The sequence below is a fragment of the Carettochelys insculpta genome, chromosome 3 (genome assembly GCF_033958435.1).
Source record: "Carettochelys insculpta isolate YL-2023 chromosome 3, ASM3395843v1, whole genome shotgun sequence".
Lineage (NCBI taxonomy): Eukaryota > Metazoa > Chordata > Testudines > Carettochelyidae > Carettochelys > Carettochelys insculpta.
Window position 1 is genome coordinate 47,660,520 of NC_134139.1, and position 25,550 is coordinate 47,686,069.

General features: G+C 43.3%; 1 protein-coding gene across 1 annotated transcript in view; it reads left to right on the top strand.

The window, feature by feature from the left end:
• The window catches only part of DNAH8 (dynein axonemal heavy chain 8), a 548,480-nt gene that overhangs the window by 515,014 nt on the left and 7,916 nt on the right, over positions 1-25,550 (top strand). Inside the window, exons 86-91 of the mRNA XM_074989796.1 lie at positions 6,824-6,940; positions 8,451-8,552; positions 10,577-10,737; positions 19,236-19,392; positions 23,911-24,063; positions 24,144-24,333. Coding sequence (XP_074845897.1) covers positions 6,824-6,940; positions 8,451-8,552; positions 10,577-10,737; positions 19,236-19,392; positions 23,911-24,063; positions 24,144-24,333 — 880 coding nt within the window. The remainder of the gene's footprint in view (positions 1-6,823; positions 6,941-8,450; positions 8,553-10,576; positions 10,738-19,235; positions 19,393-23,910; positions 24,064-24,143; positions 24,334-25,550) is intronic.

The window sequence follows — 25,550 nt, forward strand, 5'->3', positions numbered from 1 at the left end:
AACTACCATCAGAAAATGGTTTTCTAGACTGGGCCTTCTCATCTACGTATGAAAGTCTGTCATGCAACCCACGCAAAAGATAGAATTCATTGGAGCAGTGCTAAATTCAGTCACAGCAAGCGCCCACTTACTGCCACAAAGATTTCAGACAATCTGTGTTCTTGTTCCTTTGGTCAGGCAGGCCCCTTTCTCTGTGGCCCAGATGTGTCTCCAATTATTGGAGCACTTGGCTGCCACAACATTTGTAGTCCTCTTTGCGAGACTACACATGCACTGCCTACAACATTGGTTCTCATGCAATTACATACCACCATGACACAGCCTCGCGAAGCACCATGTGCTTCCCCCACTAGTGCTGCAGTCTCTCAAATGGTGGACATCTCCAGCCAGTCTGCTCACTGGTATACCCTTCCACTGACTGGAACCTTCAGTGACTATAACAATAGATACGTCACTAATGGCCTGGGGTGCCCATTGTGGTGCAACTCAGTACAGGGAACATGGGCCTAATATGAAAAACACTTTCACATCAATATCCTACATCTCAGGGCCATTCGCAGGGTCTGTGCCCATTTCCTTCCCCTGAGAAAAGGCAGAACTATCCAGGTCCTCACGGACAACACACCTTCTATATTTTATGTCAATCAGTAGCGGGGTGCTTGATCACAGCCTTTGTGTGCCACAGCTCTCAGATTCTGGAACTGGTGCATCAAGATCAAATAACTCCAACAGCAATGTACATATGGGGACAACAGAATGTGAGAGCTGACAGACTGAGCAGACATTTCTCAGATCAGCATGAGTGGGAGATCAATACCAATATCTTCCTCTCAATCTTCTGCAAATGGGATTTCCCAGCTATAGACCTCTTTGCAACATCTCACAACCACAAATGCCACAGATTCTGCTCCAAAGCAGGTCTGGGGAAGAGATCATGAGCGGATGTCTACATCATTTGATAGACAGCACCCCTTACTTTATGCATTTCCACTAACCCGCTTATCGCCATAGTGATCAACAAGATCTGATTCGATTGGTCCACAGTAATCCTAATAGCCTTGGCCGGGCCGAGACAACCTTGGTTCTCCTATCTATATTATCTATCAATAGATCAGCCAATTCCTCTTCCAATGATGCCAAATCTCCTGATGCAGCACCACAGCAAAACAAACCACCTCAACATCAAAACCATGAAACTCACAGCGTGGCTTCTCCATGATTCCAGAATGAAGAACTCAATTGCTCAGACAGGGTCAAATATATCCTTCTAAATAGCCATAGTCCCTCCACCAGAAACACCTAGCAGAATAAATGTGCACACTTTCAAAAATGGTGCACGAAGCGCAATTAACGTCACAATACTGTCCCCATACCTACCTCGCTTCACTATACCCCATGGACCTCAGTGAAATGGGCCTCTCTATCAGCTCCATCAGGATACACCTGGGAGCAATCATGGCTTTCCACGATTCGGTAGATGATTCCTTCCTCTTCACACATCCCATGGTAAAACATTTCCTCACAGGCTTGCAGAAGATATGTCCAACTCTGCACTCCCTGGTGCTACTGTTGGACCTCAATCTGGTCCTAGACATACTTACTAGACCACCCTTTGAGCCATTAGCCACTACACCACCACAATATCTATCTTTGAAGGTGGCTTTCATAGTGGCAATAACATTCACTAGAAGGGTAGGAGAAATCACAGCCATCTTGGCGGACCCATCTTTCACCATTTTACTGAAGACCAGGTGATACTCAGGCCCCATCCAAAGTTTCTTTGGAAACTTATAAACAATTTTCACATAAACAAGCCTATTTACTTACCTCTTTACATCCCTAAACCTCATGCTTTCTCCAAAGACATGATATTGCACACCCTTGATGCCAGGTGGGCAGTTGCATTCTACATTGAGAGAATTAGAGCAACTAGAAAATCAGACTCCTTGTGACATGGTTGTGGCCTTGCACAGGAACAGGTGCTTCAGCACAGCACCTATCCAAGTGGATTGCAGTTTCCATACGTGCTGCATACCAGCTCAGAGGCAAACAGCCACAACAGGTTCCACATGGGCAGTGGCCACTACAATGGCCTTCCTGAACAATGTGCCACTAGTGGACCTCTATAGGGCAGCCATGCGGTCCTCATACCACACCTCTGCGCAGCACTATACTTTATAAATAGGGCCAATACATGTCACAGATCTAGCAAATGCGGCCCTTCTTTCTTCCGCATAACAGACTTCAATATCCACCTCCATCACACAGGCATTGCTATGGAGTCATGTGAGTGGAGCACCCACAGGGAACACTTGAAGGAGAAGAAGAAATTACTCATCCAGTGCATTAAGAAGGTTCTTCGAGATGTGTCCTTGTGGGTGCTTCACTACCCACCTGTCCTCCCTTCTGCTTAGAGTCTACAGGGACTTTGGGTGGAAAAGGAGCAGATGGGGCTTGTGCCACCCATGCACACCCCAGAGTGGCTGGAGCATGAGCTGCTCAGTGCACACGTGCAGCACAAGGGATAGTGCTTTGCAAACTCTCTGATCAGCAGTGCTGGACGACAGCAAGACGTGAGTGGAGCACCCACAGGAACACATCTTGAAGAACCATCATTCCTGCACTGGGTGAGTAGCTTCCTCTTCTGGTCTGTTCTGTCCAACAAGAAAAACAAACATGGACTCCTTTGGCCACAAAGTTTATTCCTCATCCACCCTTAAATCCAGAGCTACAAACTATGCAGCACTCTAGGCAAAATATGATTACCAATATTATATGAAATTATTTTATTGAACACATTCCAGATGAAATGAGACAACAATACAAGTCTCTGATTTCTGAGGGCTACCTGAGCTCTTATACAGCCCTCCAAGCTGCAATTGACATCACGGACATGGTAGCTAGATCCATAGTCACAGCCATTGTTATACACTATGAATCAAGGTTATTCTGTGCCTCCTGCAAGAGATCAAAACCACAGCAGAAGACCTGCCATTCAAAGGAGACAAATTCTTCACAGCAAACGCCAGTGAGGTTCTGTACTTGAAGGAATGCCATGCCACACTCAAGTCATTGGGCATCAAGACCCTTAACACAAAAAAGAAGTAATACAGGCATCAGCCATATCAACACCCAGGATATAATTATTATAACATCAGCAACAACATCTGTACAATTCACACGATTAACGTCATGGGCCTGGACCCCAGTGACATAACCTCCACCAATCATTACTGGCAACTCAACCTCTGACGTCCAATAAGAAGAGTTAAAACACGGGTCAAGGGCTTAGAAAACATTTCATCACACCCAGCGTCTAAAATAACCATCCCATTTTTTGCACAACATTTAAGGTCATTTCTTAATAATTGGGAAGTCATTACCATGGTCTTCCAATGCTATCCCTAACTAGATCTATTTGTGACATCAGTAAACAAAAATGCCCCAATTTTTGTTCCAGAGTGGGACTGGGGAATAGCTCCAATAGCGATGTGTTTATGCTTTGTGGATCGGATCTCTCATGTATGCTTCCCCCACCTCCCAGTACCCTTGTTGAACAGGGTAAAAGAGAAAACCAGGACAGACAGATCCACCATAATTCTAATAGCACCTTCATGGCTCAGACAACCATTGTATCCATTTGTCATTTCCTCTATCAACATAGGGGACAAATACTTAATCCCAACATAGACCGCTTTCATCTCCAGGCATGGCTACTCAGTGGTTCTTTCATGTAGAGTTACATGCTCAGGATCATCAGGACAGTCCTGTCACATAGAAGGATACAGAGCACCCATGATACTTACTTACACAAATGGAAAAGGTACACAACCTGGTACTCAATGAAACACACCTCTCCAATTCCTCTCCTCTTCCTGTTGTTCTAGATTACCTACTAGAATTTAAATTGTCAGACTTTTCTACTAGCTTCATCAGAGTCCACCTGGCTGCCATTACCACATTCCATGACAAGGTAGACAACCCTCCCAGTCTTTGCTCACCCAATCATTAAAAGATTCATGAAGGGCATCCAGTCCCTATACACAGACATAAAACTGCCAACCTGACCCTGGGATCTACACCTAGTATTCAACAGTAACACATAAACCCTTTGACCCACTAGTCACCTGGTCTCTCCTCCACCTATCCAAGAAAACAGCCATTTAATAGCTGTTACTTCCACCAGAAGGGTAGATGAACCTGAGCCCTCATCACTGACCATCCTTTTACTATGTTCTTTAAACACAAAGTCATACTCTGCATTCACCCCAAATTCCTCCCAAAAGTGGACTCCTCTTTTCATCTCAGTGAACCCATCCACTTACCAACATTCTTTTCCAAATTGTATGCCAATACTTTTGAAATGATTATGCATACTTTAAATGTATGAAGGATACTATCCTTCTGCCTCAACAGAACTGAACCCTTCAGATGCCCACTGAAGTTATTCATCTCCACCATGGAGAGGTCACAGAACAACACCATCTCCACTAAGAGACTCTCCAAATGGATCATGGACTGCATACAATTATGCTACCAATGGAAACACATCCAGCCTCCTTCAGTTATCAGGACACATTCCACACATGGGCTACATCTACACTAGCAAATTTTTTCGAAAAAGCTGGGGCTCTTTTGAAAAATCGCATGGAGCATCTACACACAAAATGCATTCTTTCGATATTAAATTGGAAGAACATGGCACTTTTTCCAGTGGCCCTCTTCTACTGCTGAATGAGGAAGAGTGCCTTTTTCTAAAAGATTCGTTCATAAAAAAAACATGTGTAGACACCTCAGGGACCTTTTTTTCAAAAGAGCAGTCCACCATGGCAATGAATTTTTCAATCTGCAGTGTTTCCTGGCCCATTCTTTTGAAAGAGTGGCTGGGGTGTGGCCACTCTCTGTAGAAGAGTGGATCAATTTTTTATCTGCTTTTTTGTGTGTGGTTGCGATCTTTCAAAAGAAGATTTTTCAGAAGAGATCTTCCAAAAGAACTTCTTTCAAAGGTCCACTGTAGTGTACACATAGCCATGTTGTCTCCACTTCCACTATTTTCATACACAATATACCCACAGTGGGCATTTCCAAGGCAGCACATGGGCATCATGCCTCACATGCGCTAAACATTAGATATTTTTACAGGGCCTGGCAGCAGACACTATAATGGCCAGAGTGGTCTTATAATTGGCCTTTTTAACTCATGCAAAGTTCCAATCATCCTAAGAGACACTGCTTCATAGTCAACAGAAGTGGTGCCCTACAAGGATATCTCTTGAAGGAGAAGAAGATGTGTTACTCACCTGTGCAGTAATGGACGTTCTTCAAGATGAGTATGCTTGTGGGTGCTCCATTATGACCCTCGTCCTCTACTTTGTAATGGTATATACTTCATTGTAGAGAAGGAACAGAGGAGCCCCAAACTGGGCATGCACTACTCAGCCAATCAGAGCTCATGGGGTGAACACTGCGCTTGTGCAACCTATAGAGGGAGGGAGAGTGCTACTGTAAAATTTCCTGTCAAAGGCACTGGGACACACCTTGAACAGAAATGGAGCACCCACAGGAACACTCATTTTGAAGAACATCAGTTACTGCACAGGTGAGTCACCTCCTCTTACATGGCAGAGAAGCATTCAATGTTAACTGGAAACATTAATGAAGAAGAATCTGAGATAACATAAGGGATGTAGACAGGTGGCCTTACCACATATAACTATACATATGTATATGTAACATGTTACAATTTTAAAAGGCATATAAATCAAAAGGCTTAAATTAAAACAAAAAGGACAGCCTAAGTTCAATTCAGTAACTCAGTATCAGAATATGAAATTGAAAAATCAAAATTACCTTTAATAAATAGACTACATATAGAAAAAAGTAGGGGTGCCAAGTGATTAAAAAGTTAATCACAAGTAATTGCAGGTTGACTAGGGTCCCACGGCAGCAGGCCTGACCCTGGCTGGGGTCCTGTGCCTGCAGGACTACTGGCAGGGCTCTGTGCCTCAGCCAACTCCCAGTCGCAGGGCTGCTGGGATCCCCATGTCTGGGGCTGTCAGTGTGGCTCTGTGTCCCAACTGCTCTCAGCCATATGTCTTCCAGGTTTCCTATGGCCCAGGCCAAGGTCCCTGCAGCTGCAGGACCCAAGCCAGGGGCAGCCCCATTGCTGGGAGCTGGCTGGGGCATGAATCCCCACTAATAGCCCCACAGCTGCAGGCACCTGGCCAAAGCTGGGGGAACCTTGGCAGCTCCAGGGCTGGGAGCCGTCTGGGACATAGAGCCCAGCTGGAGGGCACACTTTAAAGTAGGGCTGTCAATTAACACTCCTGCGATTAACATGCATTAATTTTTTTTAAAATGGTAAATCTGCCCTGCGTTAATCTCAGGCATTAATGCATGATAATTGACAGACCTGAAAAAAAAGGAAGACTATAGCTTGCCTGGCAGACATGCTGAATCTGTTTGAAGTCACTGGAAACTGCAAGTGCTCAGCATGTCTGAAAAATTAGACGAAATACAGAATTTAACATAACAAACTCTATCATGGTGATCCAGGAGTAGAGACATGGGCGTTTTTAAAACACAGAGTTTTAAGATGATTAAATTGGGTAGTGATAAATGTTTTTGTTGTACCAGCATGCAGCACCTGAAAGCCATTCTTAATTATTGATGCCCTAGAGGAAGTGTATAATGGTGTGTTTGGACTGTTATTTAATCACTGTAATCTTTAATTCCAATTTAACTTCACCAGAAACAATAATGAAAGAACATAGTAAGTAAATTTAAAGAAAACAAACTATTTATTTTCAATTGTATTCTTAAGGAGCGGCGCAAGTTTGGCCCTTTAGGTTGGAATATTCCCTATGAATTCAATTCCGCAGACTTTACAGCCAGTGTTCAGTTTATACAGAATCACCTAGATGAATGTGACATCAAGAAAGTGAGTATACAGTCTCTATAATTGCTTCGTATTTCACATAGTTTGCTTATTTTGTGAAGAATATGTATTCTTTCAACCATACCAATAGTGACCAAAATGTCAAGTTGGAAGTACACTCAGTCTAGTATGGATACTGTTATCCATATGAAAAATGTAACTAAAATATAATTTAATTGAAAAATCATTACATATTTGATCTTCAGTCACTATAAATAAAATTCTGCAGTTGTTACTCAGCTCATATTCACGTGGACTGCAAAGGGAGTTGTGATGAAGATTTCAGAATTTGATCTTTAATTTCAGAACTCTATCTAAAATATGAGTGCCTTTGAACAATTACTGGTTAATGTTGGTTCTGTTTGTAAACAAGTATATGTAAAAGAACATAAAGTAAAGAAGTGAGACATTAAGAAGGCAGGTTTACTTGGTTCATGAATAACATGGTGAATTCTGTTGTCCTATAAAGTTTTCATGGTGTGTGTGGGTGTGGACAGTATGCAGATAAACATGTCTAAAATTGCTTGCATTTCAGTCAAATTGGTTCAGTTTGTTCACGACAAAATATAAAAGACTAAGATTTAAGACTTCATCAGCTGAGTATGTCTGTGTTTTCTTTGATTCATAGTGTCTACGTTTTTCATCTTTAATGCCTAACTTACTTTTTCAAAGTTTAAGGGCAACAGTTCAGGGTAGAATCTCTACTATGATCTATTCTTTTTGCTATTGTCTGATGGTGAAACCACCCATAAGACCCCTAAAGGGATGTTCCCTAGCACAAGGAATTCCTCACATGCATAGAGCCAGTGTATCTGTTTCCTAGACTTTCCTCTTCACAGTCCCTTGGTTTAGGAAAATCCTTCCTAATGTGTGTTGGCATGTGGCGGGGGGGAGTGAAGGTTCTAGGAGAGGGAGGGAGTTGGAGCAAGAGGTTGGAGCACTAGTGTGTGAGAGGGGCAACTGCAGCTGCCATCCTATGCCAAGCCCTGCCCCCCACCCCTACACAAGGGTGTCCTGTTGGGGACGCGTGGGGGGGTGGCAGGAAGAGTGGGGCTTGAGAATGGACAGGACCCTGCCTGGGCCAGACTGCACAACTGCTCTGTCTGGGGATGGCCTGCAGGCTACAAGGTTCAGATCCCTGAGGTAATGGAACGGCCATCTTGTGCAATGATATAGATGTCCAGTGAGAGAGTTGCTGAAAAGAAAGGAAGAGATAGCAGCTGTTCTGAGAGCTCCCAAACTATATCAGACCTGCTTGTGGGACTGTAAAGGAAGTGGTAGGAGGTACTTGGGGAGATAAAGCCTCCATGTCATGACAGGGCCAATTCTAATACTTTAAAAATTATAGGGCCTGGTTGAGGGAATATATTTGAAATTTATGATCAAACTTTGTATTCTACATAGAGTTTAGAGCTTCAGGGAGTATTGATGGGTCCCCAAGCTACTGGTTGGATACTACTGCCATAGATGGGTATAGCCTATAACAACAGTATTTTATTGTATTTGTATCTAGGGTATATCATGGAGCACAGTACGATACATGATTGGAGAAGTGCAGTATGGAGGTCGGGTCACTGATGATTTTGATAAGCGTCTTCTTAATTGCTTTGCGAGGGTAAGATGGTTTGAAAATATAGTTTTTTGTCAATAAATCCAGATTCTGGTAACTGTATCAATATTCATTTTTACTAAAATATATAATTGATTGTTAAAAATAACTGATTTTTGCAGTTAGATTTCATGATGTGAATATTTAAGTCAATACTGCAATTACATTGTATGAAGAGAATCATCTAAAGAGTCAGAACTCTTGTATCTGGTGGATAGTTATCTCTTCAATATTCTTCCTGTAAAACCTTGCCTTTTGCATAAAGCTTGCAAATGATCATTCTTAGCCCATGAGATCCTTCTCCTTGAATAGCCTATAATGGGGTGTCTGCCACACACTGACCTTGACAGGGTTAAAACCCAGGGTGGCAGCTGAACCAGCCAGTGAGAACCCAGCTGTCCCATAAAAAAGGAATCGGCAGGGCAGAGCAGTGATGCTGGAAGCCCAAGTGAGAGGACTGGCTTCCTAAAGGACAACAGAGACTAGTACTGTTAACAGGGATGCTAGGACGTGCAGGCCTAGATCCTGGGAAGAGGGTGAAGTTGAATTTGAGGGCTTTGAGAAGATGACCTAGGGAATTGAGACACATTGGTGGGGAATGGGGGGACAGTGGGAAGCTGCTGTTTACAGGATCTGAGGGCAAGGACCCTGAGTAGTGGCTGGATCTGGATCCTCTCTACCTCCCACTTGTCACTGAAGAAGCAGCTAGAGTATGGACTGCCAAGCTTCTGTGAGGAGTGGCTAAGCTGTTGTGGAAGAGGTCTCTTGAAAGAGATGAACCTAAATTGTGACACCACTGGAGGGCTGTATTGTGAAGCAGAGGCATTGTGACTGGAACTACAGTGGATCTGCAGACTGACACAAGAATTGGAAAGCCACCACCACTGGTGGACACTCCCATTGACCACAGCTAACAGAAAGCGCCAGTGTGGTGAGAAATCCTGTGACACAAGAGAGAGAATGCAACCACATGTTCACCCCTGATCTGAGGGGAAGATTGAGGACTGCAAAAGAATTGCCTGGGGATAACATTTTGAGAGACTCAGAGATTATAAAACTGCAATATAAGGAAGCCTAATTTGCAAACAGCTTGTGTACTGTCCTAGTATGGGTTCCGGATAAGGAGCCACTATGGAAAGAGGGACTGCAGGAACTGCTTAGGTAAATAATCTGAGCCAAATAGAAGGAGTGCAAGGTGTACCTGTGGACCCATATGTCTACAGAGTAGCAGCTGTGTATACTCCAGTTGCAATGGAAGGAGATGTGGGGAAGCCACAGGTATAAAGAGGGAGGGCAGAATATCAGAATCAGCCACCTGTAGTGATGAAGGTGCTTTGTTATGCTTGTGGGCAACCAAGATTCAGGAAGAGTGAATGCCCGTATTGAAAAGGGGAAGACCAAGAGAGCTCAGTTGTCAAGAGAACAGGATGGGGATGAGCATGTTGGGCCTGTTGGCAACAAAGGCACTTGAAACTTCAATACTACTCCAGTCCTGGCCCAGAAAAGCCTGATGAAGAAGGGTACTGTAAGACCCATAGCTAGGAAGAAGTAGAAGAAATGCTTCCCATGCCAGAAGGTGGGCCACATAAACATTTCCTTCTTAAAAAGTAATGGGCTATGAAAAAGGTGCACAGGAACCAGGCAATGTCAGGAGCTGATCAGGGGAATGGGCTGATGAGGACCAGTGGAATTGTCTGGTTTTGCTGGGAAAAGAGAAAGCACTTGAGAACAGCCAATGGGAGCGGAGAGATTTTTGCTCAGGGTGGGAACAGCACCCAAAGTTTTCCCCACCTCTGCAGCCATATTGGCAGCCCATAGGCCAGATTATAAAGTGTGGTGGGCTGGATTAAGCCCACAGGCCTTACTTTGCCCACCCATTTTAGAGTAGAATTACTAGTTTTAATCCAACTAGAATTCTAATGTCCCAAGAATATTGAAGAAAATGAACATAAGGTTGAAATCCCTGTGCAAAATAGAAAAGTTATCTGCAGTTTTGATTTCTCTAAGTATTTTTTCTGCATTTTTCACAGGTGTGGTTCAGTGAAAAGATGTTTGAGAGCACATTTTGTTTCTATACTGGCTATAAAATCCCAGTATGCAAAACTCTGGATCAGTATCAGGAATACATTCAGACCCTACCTGCAATGGATAGCCCAGAAGTCTTTGGTCTTCACCCAAATGCTGACATTACGTAAGCGGGTCTCAAGCATTATCATGCTGAGGATTTTTTATCTTTAATTTATGAAAACAGTCAGAGCCATATCAAATATATTTGCCTAAAAGCAAGTATTTTATAGAGAAAATCTTTGACCTCTGTGGAGTTCAATGTTTGAGGAAACCTTTATGGGCTCTTTGAAAGCCACAGTTTTCGATTTAAAAATATTTTTTAAAAAATATCTGGGCGTGGTAATGTACATCATTAGGGTTTAGCATTCTTGCAGTGCTATGACATATATCCAATAACAATTTTACTTATTCTATTAAAATAATCATTTACATCCAGGAACAATGGAAAGAAAGTCACAGACATCTTTTTTATTTCAGCTATTATTATCCAACTTGCGTATTATAAAATTGTAAGAAAAGGCTCTTCCTGAAGCAAGATCTCACAGGAATTGGCAAATGAGGTGTGAGATATTTAAATATGTACCTCATTTGAATGTTTCCCTTAGCTCATTAGCATGCCCGTTCTGGTAGGGCGGTGCAGTGTAGACACAGCCAAACTGAATATAGTTCTGTTCTGGAACCTTTCACTTCTCTCCAGCATTAATTTTATCCTTCTCTTGGTGCATCTTCTAGAAGAGACTGCAACTAGCAGAGATAAGTGCTTCCAGTATTTGGGAGACACCCATATATTAGCCAAGAATAAGTTCTGTTCCTCACCAACTTCCACAAGACATAGATTGTCAGATCAGGCAGCATTTTCATTGTGTACTGCTCCTGGACACCTTTCCACATCAAGATCTTCTGGGTCACTGACTGCATTTTCATTGAAACTTCCTTCTATCTGGATGTTGACCAATCAGGGTGAACAGTTGTCACTAACGCATACCTGGAATTGGTTGACAATGAGTTTTCTGATTCATAGATCTTGGTTCAGGGTTCTCCTGTCTCTTAGGCAAGACAGCATTGCCCTACTTATTCTGAGAGAATGGAAGACAGATGACATTGCCTCCACCTACCTGGCATGATCAACAATGGATGTCTCCTCCTTTTGTCTTATGAGCCACCTGAGTGGCTTAATAGTGATCAATGGGCTATACACTACCAAAAATTCCTAAGAGCTCCAAAAATAATCAGGAGTCCTGAAGCACATTAAAGCCTAACAGCATTAGTCTTTAAGGTTCCACAGGGAATTGTCATTGTTTTTGCAGACACAGACTAACACTACTACCCATCAGCTACTTAGGATCGCCAAGTCACTCTGATAGAGTACATAGGTAGACCCATTCATCTGAGCCTTCACACCTAGTGGAGCAGACCTTTGAGAAGCAGGAAGCAAGGACTGACAAGAACCTAACATCTCACATATTTCCTAGTGAAGATGAGTTTGCACTATTTCAGAAGCTGATGAAATGTATCACAGATACAGTTTAAATCCTTCTATAGGAGATCTACGTCTCTCATCATAAGTACTTAGACATTTTACATACTTAGCTCTGCATGTGTGGTGCACCCTGTTAAACTAGGTTTTACTAGAGCTTGGTAAGACCATCTGTTTTGATGGCTTGACTGAGAGTCTGCACCATCCACTCCACAGGAATCTACTACTGCACTAACGTCCTTCATTCCTTTGAATACCATCCCTTCGACTTCCAACCTCCATGTGAGAGAATAACATTTGACATATAGATTTGGAGGCCATAGCATCTGTTTTTTACCATCCTTGTCTCCTCCATTCTTCCCCACCCTGTCCCTGTTGAGGGACCCTTCTCAAAATCAGATAATTTCTGCGCTTAGGGGCCATGGAACCAGTTCCAGTTCTGCAGACAGGTTGGGATTTCAATTTTACTTTCTTGCCCTCAAAAAGAAAGAGCATAAAGACCAATATTCAAACTCAGACATCTAAACAACTGCAAGAAAATGCAAAAATTCTGCATGATGACCCTTTGCAGTTATAATTCCCTCCCTAAGTTCTAGGGATAGGTTTACAATTCTTGATTGTTGGGTCATGTATTTTCATGTCACAGTTCATCCCTCTCCTAAGAGGCATTTTCATTTTGCAGTTGACCACAATCACTTCAAGTATCATGTGCTTCATTTTGGGCTGTGCTCTGCATCAAAAGTATTCTTAGAGATCATGGTGACTGTCACTGTATACCTACTTCATGTAGTGATTGTCTTCCCTTATCTGTATGACTGAGTTTCTTGGGTCTGTCTTACCAAGAGATCCTATTGGCGGTACAAATGACAAGGTCTCTGCTCACTAATTTAGGTCTCCAACTCTACGTCAAAAGGCCACTTTGACATCGCTATAGCAGATAACACTCATAAGAATGTCTTTGGATGCTGACAGCCAGGGTTTACCTACCTGTGAAGAGGTTTATGTCCTTAAACCTTACGCCCATTCCAAAAGTCTCTCAGACTCTCAGTTGTGAACAGGTTCAAAGCATTCAGTCTTCACCCAAGACTCTGAAGGTAGATCTATGGGTATATTATTTAATGTTTTGATGCTGTCAGTGTTCAACCTCCATCTAAAGTGTTGTCCCATTCTAGAAGGTCTCAGTTCACTTTTATGTCATTTTTTAAAATCTTCCTGTTGTGTAAAGCCTCCACACAATCCAATACAATGCAGCTGTAAGTACTGTAACTTTCTGTAAGAAAGTAGCTTTGTAAAAGTAGCTTTGTAAAAATAGCTTTGTTTTATAGATTTAACTTTGTTCTAGATAGTTATATTTTGTTTTATATGCTTTGTTTTGTAGTAGCTGCTCTGTCTAGATTAAGTATTATAAGTTGGTAAGAAATTGTTTATATATACCATATTCCTGCAAGAAATCCTGGCTGTGAGAAAGGTGTGTCTGAGATTTCATTTAGAAGTATGAATATGTGTGGGTGTACAATGGAATCAGTCCCTGAAGTTAGCCTGTCTGGACGACCTGCTACCAGCAACACCTTGATGGCCAGAGAATAATAGGAGGTGAGCCCTGAAAAAGAACCCACCCAGGAAGGAGAAGGAGGTCCCATTAAGAGAAAATCAACATCCCATCTGCTGTTAGCTGATGACTCATGGTCATACAGCATCCTGGGCCAGTGGGACAAGACAAGAGCTATGGACTGAAACGTAAAAAGATGGGTGCAAAGCTATAAGGTAGTTTTTTTTTTTGCCATCACCACTCTGCAGGAGTCAGTGTTAGATGGCTGGGGAGACAGGAGGAGGCCTAGGGCCCTGGTCTTGGTCCCCTTTCCCTCACCTCAGGATGGATGGTACTGACTGATACTGAATACTATGCTGACAAGAGAACAAGCTGACAAGGGGGAGTCGTATGATCTGTCTACTGCCCTGTATTCATGACTGCAGGCAGACACACTGAACTTCAGTCTAGTTCCCCCTCTTTTTTTAATCCAACTATGGCATTTAATAAAATACATATGAATGTAACCCTGGGGTGTTCTTAGTGTAAATTAGGATAACAGTTCCAATTGCTGAAATTTGCAGAGCTGCAGTGTAGACTTCTGTACCTATTTTCTCCAAGCATTATGATTTGGTTCATGCCTCTAGATCAGAACAGCAGTTATGTAGCACTTTAAAGATGAATGAAATTATATTGTTGGTCTTTAAAGTGCTACATAATTGCTGTTCTGTTTTTTTAGAATACAAACTAACACGGCTATCTCTCTGTTACTATTCCACTAGATCAGATGCAGCAGTTGGCAATGCAGTTCTGTCATCACTATTGCACTCTGCTGTTAAGCTTCCTCTTCCCTGTAGGGATACTGCTTGGGTGTCATCTGAAATGGAGCTCTCATACATTATTTGAAGAAGAAAATATTACTCACCTTGTTCAGTACCTGGAGTTCTAGAAGATGTGTTTCCCTGTAGATGCTCCACTGCTGGCCTTCCTTCCCCTCTACTTCACTGGTTTTCTTCATTGAACTTTGCAGTAGAGAAAGAACTGAGATCAGTTTACCTGCACAAACCTATATAGCTTCAGCTCAGTGCCTGAGGCTGTTTAAGGAGCATGTGCAGGCTAAACAGGGAGGTGCATGGAGCTGTCAATTACTGGTACATGGGAGTGCATTCATACCTGATGTGCAGCACCCATGGAGGACGTCTCCACGAATTCTAGCTACTGAACAAGATGAGTAATCATTCCTTTTATTTTCATTCAGGAAGGTACACACATTTATATTTTTGTTAATTTTCATGTTGAACATGAACTATACTTTAAAAATACTTTAAATGACATTTTAAGAGCTGCACTTTGCATGCATGGGTAGGCACTGACTGCAATGTTGGGCTAGTATAGGGGTGGGCAAGATACCTCCCATGTGCCTTTTCATCTGGCCTGTAACTGCAGGAAGAACTTTGGCACTACCCCTGTACCCCAACAAACGCTTTGAGCTCCTATGGGCTGGGAACAGCTAATGGAAGCTGAGAGAGTTTGCTGGTGGGGAGCAGGGGAGTGCAGCATCTGCCAATGGGAAACAAGCCAATAGGAGGTGAGGGCAGTGTAGCAGCCACCAATAGGAAACCCACCAATAGGAAGTGAAGGATTTTGTTGTGGATGGGGGCAGTGTTTAAAGCCTCCCAACACAGTGCAGAGAACCAAGCAATCTGGGGCTTCTGGCAGGCAGAGAAGCCAGTCTTAAAGTGCTGCTGGCCAGGAGCTGCTTAGCTAAGTGCCTCCCAGGCAGAGCCTGCCTCTGGCACCCCAACTCCCTCTCAGACGTTGCACCCCTGCCTATACCTTTCCTCAGGCCAGAATCCTCTCCTGCATTCATATCCCCTTCTAGACCCTGTTCTCCACTCTCCTGCCATAGGTCATAGCCCTTTCCTTCACCCAAAAGTCCCTCTCAGACCCCATCTTGCACACAATGGGGCTTACAGCCACCATGGGCCCGGGAACAAGGTATCAGGGCCCAACTCCATGCACCTGAAAGGGGTGCAGCCTCAGGCAGAAGAGGGTGGACTGGACAGTAAGCCCTTAGTGTGGCCTGAAGCAGAGACCTGGGTCCTCCCACACTCAGCCCTCAGAGATGCACAGAGCGGTGCTTCTGCAGCATTTCAAATGGGCCCAGGGTTCCAGCTGTTGTCAATGTGGTAGTGGCAGTGGGCAGCAGCCTTGGGCCTTTTTAGAACACCAGACCCCAATGCGACTGCACTGCTTGCTTCCCTTTTGGTAGGACTGCCTGCACTCTACTCCTTTACCCATAGCTGCCTTCTACACCCATCCTCCATCCCAGAGCTGCACTCAATCCATAGAAAATTGTGGCCCTTCTCCACTTAATCAAAATCTTTGAGTGGACCCCCACATCAAATATTATTGCTCATTTCTGGGCTAGTTATACTTATTATAGCCTGTTAGGAATGGCATGTGACTTTCTGACTCATACTCTGACCTTGTTCCAATAACCTTAGGAGTCAGAATTCTTTAAAACCTTGTGCAAGAATCTAAAACACAAAAGTGAGTATGTTTTCCGAATGATATCTTAAGAAAGCAGAATGACAAGTAATTTATCCTATTTTTTTGATTTATAGTCTTTTTAATTTCATTCACAGATAGTTTATGCTGAATTGCTGTAGCTATTGTTGTATGGTCAGCCCCATTCCTGGGCCACACCGCTTTGTTCAGTTCACAGTCTCACAGATAATTTAGGTACCATGGCCTGGGTCTCGCTTACTCTTATTGGGGGTTTGGACTTCTGTCCTTTGGCTAGAAGTGCATTGGGGTAGGTTCCCCTTGATCTGTGTGGACTGGGTAAACAGTCCTCCCCAAACAGCAGTTGATGTTCTTCTTATCAGCTTTTCTAACTCTCTCCTTATCTGTTCTAATCCTTTCCACGTCATTGCAACCTCCTCTCCCAATCTCCACGCCTTCCCCCAGTAGGGAAGCCTTTTTAAAGGGTCCCATGGTAGTCTCAAGTGAAATCAGATGACCCTAATTTATCTATGGCAACCCTGTCCCTGCTGCTCCCACTCTACCCATGATAATTCAGGGTCAGCAGCTCCTTGCTGCCCTACAGTAACCTCCTAATTAGTCAGGCCCATTTCTGTCTTTTAGAGATGCCTCTCTCTTCTAATCTAGCCCTCTGGTCTGACCTTATCACATTATGTTCTCCAATGTTATAATTGCTAAAGTTTAACTAATTTGAGAGCTCACATCCAACCGTCCTCTAGCACAATCTTTAATTTCTTTTATAACTATATACATGACAAAGTAGTGAATGGAGATGGGTGTCATATGAAGCTGGATAGGCATAAATGACTTGTAAAGTTATGTTCCAAGTCCATATACAAGATCATGCTCTGTTTGACGTGGAGGGTAGGCAGTGCCAACCCTACAACACCTGGACACACACCTCTTGATAGTAAATGGCCGCGTCTACACGTACACGCTACTTCGAAGTAGCGGCGCCAACTTCGAAATAGCGCCTGTCACGGCTACATGTGTTGGGCACTATTTTGAAGTTGAAATCGACGTTAGGCGGCGAGACGTCGAAGTCGCTAACCCCATGAGGGGATGGGAATAGCGCCCTACTTCGAAGTTGAACGTCGAAGTAGGGCACGTGTAGACGATCCACGTCCCGCAACATCGAAATAGCAGGGTCCGCCATGGCGGCCATCAGCTGAGGGGTTGAGAGACGCTCTCTCTCCAGCCCCTGCGGGGCTCTATGGTCACCGTGTGCAGCAGCCCTTAGCCCAGGGCTTCTGGCTGCTGCTGCTGCTGCTGCTGCTGCTGCTGCAGCTGGGGATCCATGCTGCATGCACAGGGTCTGCAACCAGTTGTCGGCTCTGTGGATCTTGTGTTGTTTAGTGCAACTGTGTCTGGGAGGGGCCCTTTAAGGGAGCTGCTTGCTGTTGAGTCCGCCCTGTGACCCTGTCTGCAGCTGTTCCTGGCACCCTTATTTCGATGTGTGCTACTTTGGTGTGTAGACGTTCCCTCGCAGCACCTATTTCGATGTGGTGCTGCCCAACGTCGAAGTTGAACGTCGACGTTGCCAGCCCTGGAGGACGTGTAGACGTTATTCATCGAAACAGAGTATTTCGATGTCGCTACATAAGCTATTTCGATGTAGCGTGCATGTGTAGACGTAGCCAGTAGGTGTTATTCAGGCTATCTCTTATACATTCTTGCATTACTTTACCAATGTTTCACAGGTGGCATTGGCTATCTTGTTTTTGAATCAAATATACCATTTATTCATTCACTTGTTTATATTGACTCTGAGCATAATCTTACACTAGCACTGCCTATGCTCCATTTATTCTGTAGATAGGAGATTTTAATCTCCGGTATTGTAAATCCAGCAATTTTTACCATCAGTTCTGTTCTGCTTTATGGAAGAACAGTTTTACTATTTTAAAAGGCCCTTACTTCTAGCCTTGTGTAATGGGGACTGTATCCATATCTCTGCCACACCATACTTCCCAAGAAGCAGCCCAAGAAAAGTAATTTTTGGCCACACATCTTTCCTGTCTTCATGGCAAATAATTTGTTACAGCTCCTTGACAGATACAGATTTCTCTCCTTCCTCCTCCCCCAAAATGCCAACACACTAGGGCTGTGTCTACACAGGCCGCCTCTGTCACCAGAGGTCACTGTCAACAGAGAACCCTTGGCAGTACCTCTGTCAACAGATAGCATCTACACACAAAAGCATATTGAAAGAGCAAGCCGTTCTGTCAACAGAGCAGCCAGACTGCCCTGCCCTCTCTCAATAGAATGGCTGACCAGAAGTTCTGAAAACAGGGCTGCCCGGGGAACTGGAAGGCCACTTTGTCTACAGAAGTGTCTACACAGACACTCTGTTGACAAAATAATGTTGACAAAGGCAGTTATACTTGATTGGGAACAGGGATAATGCTGCCGAATGAATAGCTGAGTTTGGTTGACAAATTCTCAACAAAGAGCTTTAACCATGTAGATGCTCAGTGAGTTTTGTCAACAAAAACTCAGTTCTGTCGAGAGAAGCTGCCCATGTAGACGTTGCCTAGGAGAGAAGTTTCAAACTTTGCACTCTTCTTACCTTCTTCTTAACAGAGTAGAAAACTATCTCTGTGGAAGCTGTTTTTCCTTTGACTGGTGGAGTAGAACTCTAAATGGGTCACACACTGGTCCTTTACCCTACTAAAAGTCCAGTATGGTCAGCACTGGGAAACAATTGCTACCACGAGGAGTTCACAATCTAGTTGTTACTCTGATAGGTGTTTTCTCCTGTCTAACTTCAATGATTCTATACAGCATGCAATTCAGCTGTAAAGAACCATCTGGGGGCATAGGCCATTGATGACCATTTGCCAGCGTCCCCTGTCCTGGGTGATCTTTTCCATTACTGACCAGGTGCATCCTGTCTTTTTAGTGTCTGCCTTCAGGTGTCTATGCCAGGTGTTTCTTGGGTGCCCTTTTTTCCTTTTGGGTTCCAGTTTAAGGTTTGCCTTGTGACATTGGTGATTGATTTTTGAGGGTATAGCTATAAAGAAGCAATGTAATTTATGAAGTATTCCTAATGATGTAATATTCCTCTCAGATATCAGAGTAATACTGCAGCCAGTGTTCTTGACACCATCACCAATATTCAACCAAAGGAAAGTGGAGGTGGAGCAGGAGAAACTCGTGAAGCCATTGTGTACCGGTTAGCTGAAGATATGCTGGACAAATTGCCTCCTGATTATGTACCACATGAGGTAAGTCAGGCAGGGTTTTTAATTTTCTGTTTGAGTGCATTCCACTCTTTGATATGTGCACACTCTGCACAGTTACTGGAAGTTTTGCTCTGTGGTTCAGGTAGTGTCTGCTGTTGTGTGCTGCTGGTGCTGGTTTAAAGTGCCTAACCAATCTTGAACCTTCTCAGTTTTGTCATGCCACGCATGATGGTTGCTGAAACTGCTGTTTTTGCTTTTGCAGGTACCCTCAGTTGACTGTGTTCCCTTGTATTTGATTGCAAATAGTTCAATGATTGTTTAGTTGGGCAGGTTTTTATCCCACCTGAGCATTTTGGTTTATTTCTGGTCCCAAAGCTTTAAGGCTAGCGTCCATGAGTGAACATTAAGGCTAGGTCCATGAGTGACTTGCATTCAAGTTCCTTGAGGTGCCTCAAAGAAACTCCATAAGTCACTGACACCATCTGGAATGGTGCCCTCTGGGTCACATGAAAGAGAATCATTTTCTTCCAAGGCACAGATTAGGTCCTATTCCCTCTCTATATAGATCCTCAAAAAGTTTCCACCCTTTCATGGATCTGGTCACAGGAGAATCATTCAGCATTTGGCCAGGAGGTCACTGGGGCTACATCTACACAGCAGAATTATTTCAAAATAATCCATTCCAGAATAGCTATTCCAAAATAGCTTATTTTGAAATAACAGAGGTATACAGAAGATAGCATTCGAAATAGCACCCAGCTATTTCAAAATAGTATGTCTGGGCACATAGGCTATGTCTACACTAGCATTCCTCTTTCAAAAGAGGCATGCAAATAAAGGAAATTTGAAAATGCAAATGAGGCACAGATTTGCATGTCTGGCACCTCACTTGCATGTTCTTCTTTCAAAAGAATAAAAGCAGTGTAGATGAGGCTCTTTAAAAAGTAATCTGCATCTTCAAAAGAACTTTTATTCCTAAAAAAATTTAGGAAGAAGGCTCTTTCGAAGATGGGAATTACTTTGAAAGAGCTGCATCAACACTGCTTTTCTTCTTTTGAAAGAAGCTCTTTCAAAAGAATATGCAAATGAGGTGTCAGATATGTAAATCTGCACCTCATTTACATTTTTGATTTCCTGCATTTGCATGCCTCTTTCGAAAGAGGACTGCTAGTGTAGACATAGCCATAGTGCTTCTTTCTAAATAGTGCCATTTGATCCCATGTTGGCTTATTTGGAAATAGCCTTGTTCCATGTCTTAGCAGCTCCTATTTTGAAATAGCTGTTTCGAAATTGTAAATCTCATTGCACGAGGAATAATGACTAAGTTAGAAATAATGCACCCAGTATTTCAAATTTATTTCAAAATAGCGTGTGCATAGTGTAGATGCTTGCAAAGTTATTTTGAAATAATGGCTCTTATTTCAAAATAACTTAGCTATGTAGAGGTAGCCTGGCTGTCTATGCCTATCCAGGAGGCTTTTGGACCATTTCCAGATTCTATTCCAGGTAAACCTATTCAGTAGCATCAGGGAAGTTTAGGTTGGACATTAGGAAAAAGTTCCTAACTGTCAGGGTGGTCAAGTACTGGAATAAGTTGCCAAGGGAGGTTGTGGAATCTCCCTCGCTGGAGATATTTAAGAACAGATTAGATAGATGTCTATCAGGGATGATGTAGATAGTGGTCGGTCCTGCCGTCGGGGCAGGGGACTGGACTCGATGGCCTCTCGAGGCCCCTTCCGGTCCTAGTGTTCTGTGATTCTATGATTCTATGAATGGTGTATGCACTTATGCACTGGGTAGTGCCTGCTTCTGACTCTGATACCAACCCAAGAAATGGACATCAAGAGCCAGCTCACAGTACACTGCAAATCAAAAAAGGCAGGAAGAACATCCACTGATCTCCTCTTCCCTTTAACGAGGCAGTCTTGGGCCATGTCTACGCTAGCCAAAAACTTCGAAATGGCCATGCAAATGGCCATTTTGAAGTTTACTAACGAAGCGCTGAAATACATATTCAGCGCCTCATTAGCGTGCAGGCGGCTGCGGCACTTCGAAATTGACGCAGCTCACCGCCGCGCGGCTTGTCCAGATGGGGCTCCTTTTCGAAAGGACCCCGCCTACTTCGAAGTCCCCTTATTCCTATGAGCAGATGGGAATAAGGGGACTTCGAAGTAGGCAGGGTCCTTTCGAAAAGGAGCCGCGCGGTGGTGAGCCGCGTCATTTTTGAAGTGCCACAGCTGTCCACATGCTAATGAGGTGCTGAATATGTATTTCAGTGCTTCATTAGTAAACTTCAAAATGGCCATTTGCACGGCCATTTCGAAGTTTTTGGCTAGTGTAGACATAGCCTTGGACTGGGTAGTACCTGTTGACTCCCCCAGATGACTATAAATTGCACCAGTAATTGTTAGAGCATTTTCTTACCTGTACATGCAGATAGAGAAAGTAAAAAATTCCTTTCATTTCCTGGTTGATATTTTAGCCACTTCATGACCTTCAAGAGTGGCCCTGCCTTTCACTGAGACTATTATAGATTCAGTAATGGGTCTGTGGCAGAAGAGGGCTGAGCACAAGTATTTGGCACCCATCCAAAGTTATGAGTTCCTTTACTCATATCTCTTTGCTTCTTTTCCCCTTTTCTCAGTCGTGTCTGCTGCCAGGAAGAGAGAGAGCCTGGGCAACTGGGCACAACCCTAAAATCAAAAGAATGGAAAAAAAAGTTAGATGTTTTTGTTAGAAAAGTTTGTTCTGCTACGGAGTTGCAACTCAGGAGTGAAAACCAGCATGCACTTTTGGGCAGGCACATATACAATGTGGAAGGTACATTAGGGGTTACATGCAGCGCCCCCCCCCACCAAGAAGGGAGGGACCATCTTACAACAGGAGTCTGCACTCACCATCAGCCACAGGGAAGAAATAGCAAAATGGCCCCAGCTCATGATGCTTTTTGACTGCACTGCTCTGGGGAAGAGGCAGCACCACTCCATGCTCCCCAGCAGAAAGCATAGCAGTGAAAGCTGGAGCTGCCTTCCTGCACTTCCCTCACCACTGATGGTGAGTGTGGGGAGGTGTGAACTCACAGGGAGACGAGCACACTGTTCAAGCAACAGGAGTCTGTGCCAACCCTCCCTTCCTTGCACTCACCAGCAGTGGGGTGGCAGGAAGCACAGCAAGGCAGCTCCAGCTTATGCTGCTCACTGGCTGCACTGCACCACTTCTGGCCAGGAAGTGTGGCTGTGGTCCCACCCCTCCCCTGGAGCAATGCAGCCTGCAGCTGCCTTGCTGCCCCTTCCCCACCACTACCAGTGAGTGAATTGGGGAGAAGGTGGTGTACTCCTGCTTCTGGCACTCGCCCCACTGTTATTGGCTAAGAACACTCTGCTATTCAGCTGTGTGGTACCTGAATCTCTCTGGATGGCTGCCCAAGCTCTCATCTTACAAGGAACATGGCCTTACAGGCTTCTCTTAACTCTGCAGACATGGTTGTGGAGTCCATCATGACTTCTGTGGTTATGCACCATGCATTCTGGGCCCATATCATGGGGTTCCTCAGGGAGGTGCAGGCATTGGTGTAAGACTTACCCTTCAAAGGTCCAAAATAATTTGCAGCCAAAACAGACAAATCTCTCCATTCCCTTAAAGACTTGAAGGCAACTCTGAATCCTTGCATATATATACACCTGCAAATAAAAAGAAATAGAGTGAATACTATAACCAAACCTTCTGATTGCCACCATATGCAAAACATAGAATAAACTAGTGCCATAGTGTCAAGCAAAGGCAAACCAAATGTTGAAAAACCCAAAACCAATCTTCACCATGTCAATAATCCAACAGTAAACATCAATTGTGAAGATGTTGTCAGGGGCATGAGACAACTGCACATTCTAACACTAGAAAACAAGATCATCTGATTATTTGGAGATCAACTGTCACCTTTTCCACAGAATCTGGCAAACCATCGCAACAGACTGGCAAATTTTAGAAAATATCCAAACTGGTTACACTGTCCTCTTTATCTCTATCTCATCTTCCTTCCCTGTTCATCTTCAGAGACCCCCTCTCATGAGTCACTATTGCAACAGGAAGTTGCATGAGAAACTTGCACCATCCAACTGGACACTGCTGCCACAAATCTCTGAATGCAAGTGCAGGGCATCAAGACATGTAAAATGTAGCAACCACAAGGACAACCATCTCAAAGAAATTCCACTTCCTCAAACTGCACCTTTGCCATTTTGCTTAACTTTCTGCTTTGTAGCTCGAACAAACCATTTTCTCGTGCAAACACCTGTCTAAGGAGCTGTTACAAAATCTTTGATTACTACTTATCTGAATCTCAATCTCTTACAAAAAGATGGTTTCAGTAAGACTATTTTTGACTTCCCTTGAGCCCCCCCTTCCTCCCTTTGAAATTCCCACTTGGATAAGCGTCCACAATCCCAAATCACAGTATTTTTCTCAGAACTAAAAATGCATTCAGCAATTATATACAACAATATTATTTGCAAAACTTCAAAATTTAATTGGCTTGTTTTCTCTACATTTCCTGTATTTTAGGTGAAAGCCCGTTTAATTAAGATGGGACACCTTAATTCTATGAATATTTTTCTTCGTCAAGAAATTGACCGAATGCAAAAGGTTATTACAATACTCCGAAACAGTCTGAGTGATCTTAAGTTAGCCATAGAAGGAACCATTATTATGAGTGAAGTGAGTATAGGCATAATAAAAAATACTTTGTAACTAACACATTTCAGCTGTTTCAGTTAATTCATATATTATTATTTCAGAATTTGAGAGACGCACTTGATAATATGTATGATGCTCGAATTCCTCAACTGTGGAGAAGGGTATCTTGGGATTCTTCAACACTTGGATTCTGGTTTACTGAACTCCTGGAAAGGAATACTCAGTTCCATACCTGGATATTTGAAGGGAGACCAAATGTGTTTTGGATGACTGGATTCTTTAATCCACAAGGTAGGTATTGGCAGAATTTTGCTAATATTTATAATACAGTATATTATGTTTAACCAGATGCATTTCACTACATATGTAATTAAATGTAGTAGATGAAAAAAAAATCAGTTCTTTTCTTCAATTCAGGATTGTCAGAGTCTGGGTTATGGACCTAATGTAGCAACAAATTAAGAACAGAACTCCTAAAGAAAATACTGCTTTATTTCCTGGTTTCCTTATCACTTGTAACTTTTCATTTAATTTTAAACTGGAAGTTGCAAGTACTACAGAGTTGCGTTCTGCTGCAACAGGTAATTTGGAAACTGCACAGAAGCAAAAACAGATATGGCATCATTATGAGAAAACCAGGTTTGGAAATTGTAGAGTGATATTATTTGTTGCTTTGGTTTGTTAAACTAGATCACACTGGTTCATTATAGCTTGGAGGTAGAACTTCTTCTCTTTCATTTTAAGCTACCAGTTGTCATCTAAGAACACATAAGCAGGCCTGAGGGCAGGACTGAAGTTTCCATTCCTGTAGTACTACCAAGTTCCCATCCCTATGTTACAGCCTTAAACCCCACAAACATAAACACCAGATAGTCATATAAGCCCTGACACCTGCACTTGAGCTGTGAACCTTAGGTACCAATAAACAGATAATCTTAACTTCAGCCTCATGAGAATGCTAAGAGTGGCATTGAGCCAGTGTGCACACACCCAGTAAACAGCTAAGGGATAAAATCATTGCGAGGTCCTGTCCCTGGTGAGGCTCACTGGGGCTTCAGCCTCAGGGGTGCCCTGGATACCCTCCAGCTGCAGCCATGTCCACTGTGACCCTGGTGTGAGGCAACAGGGTGGGACTCCCTGTGCCAGAAAGGACGTAAGTATTCCAAAGAGCCTTTTACTTCTTTAAGCATTGTCCTGTAGTGATTTCACTTGCTAAGTTCCCTGTGAAGCGTAGTATCAGTGGAGTAGTAAGCTTAATAAAGTATATTCTCCCTAATCAGCTCTGTGTTGAAGCGAATCCATAATCATGTCTGCTGTTGGCCCAGTGAGCTGACACCAGTCTAACAATGTAAACTCTTTGAGTAAGATAATATATTGTGCTCTCTGATTTGTAAAGTTCCACATACATTTGCTATAACCAGTACTAATGATAACCTACAGTGCAAATATTCCTCCAGACGATTTTTTTTTCTTGACTTCAGTGGGTACTGGCACCTTAAATTACTTCA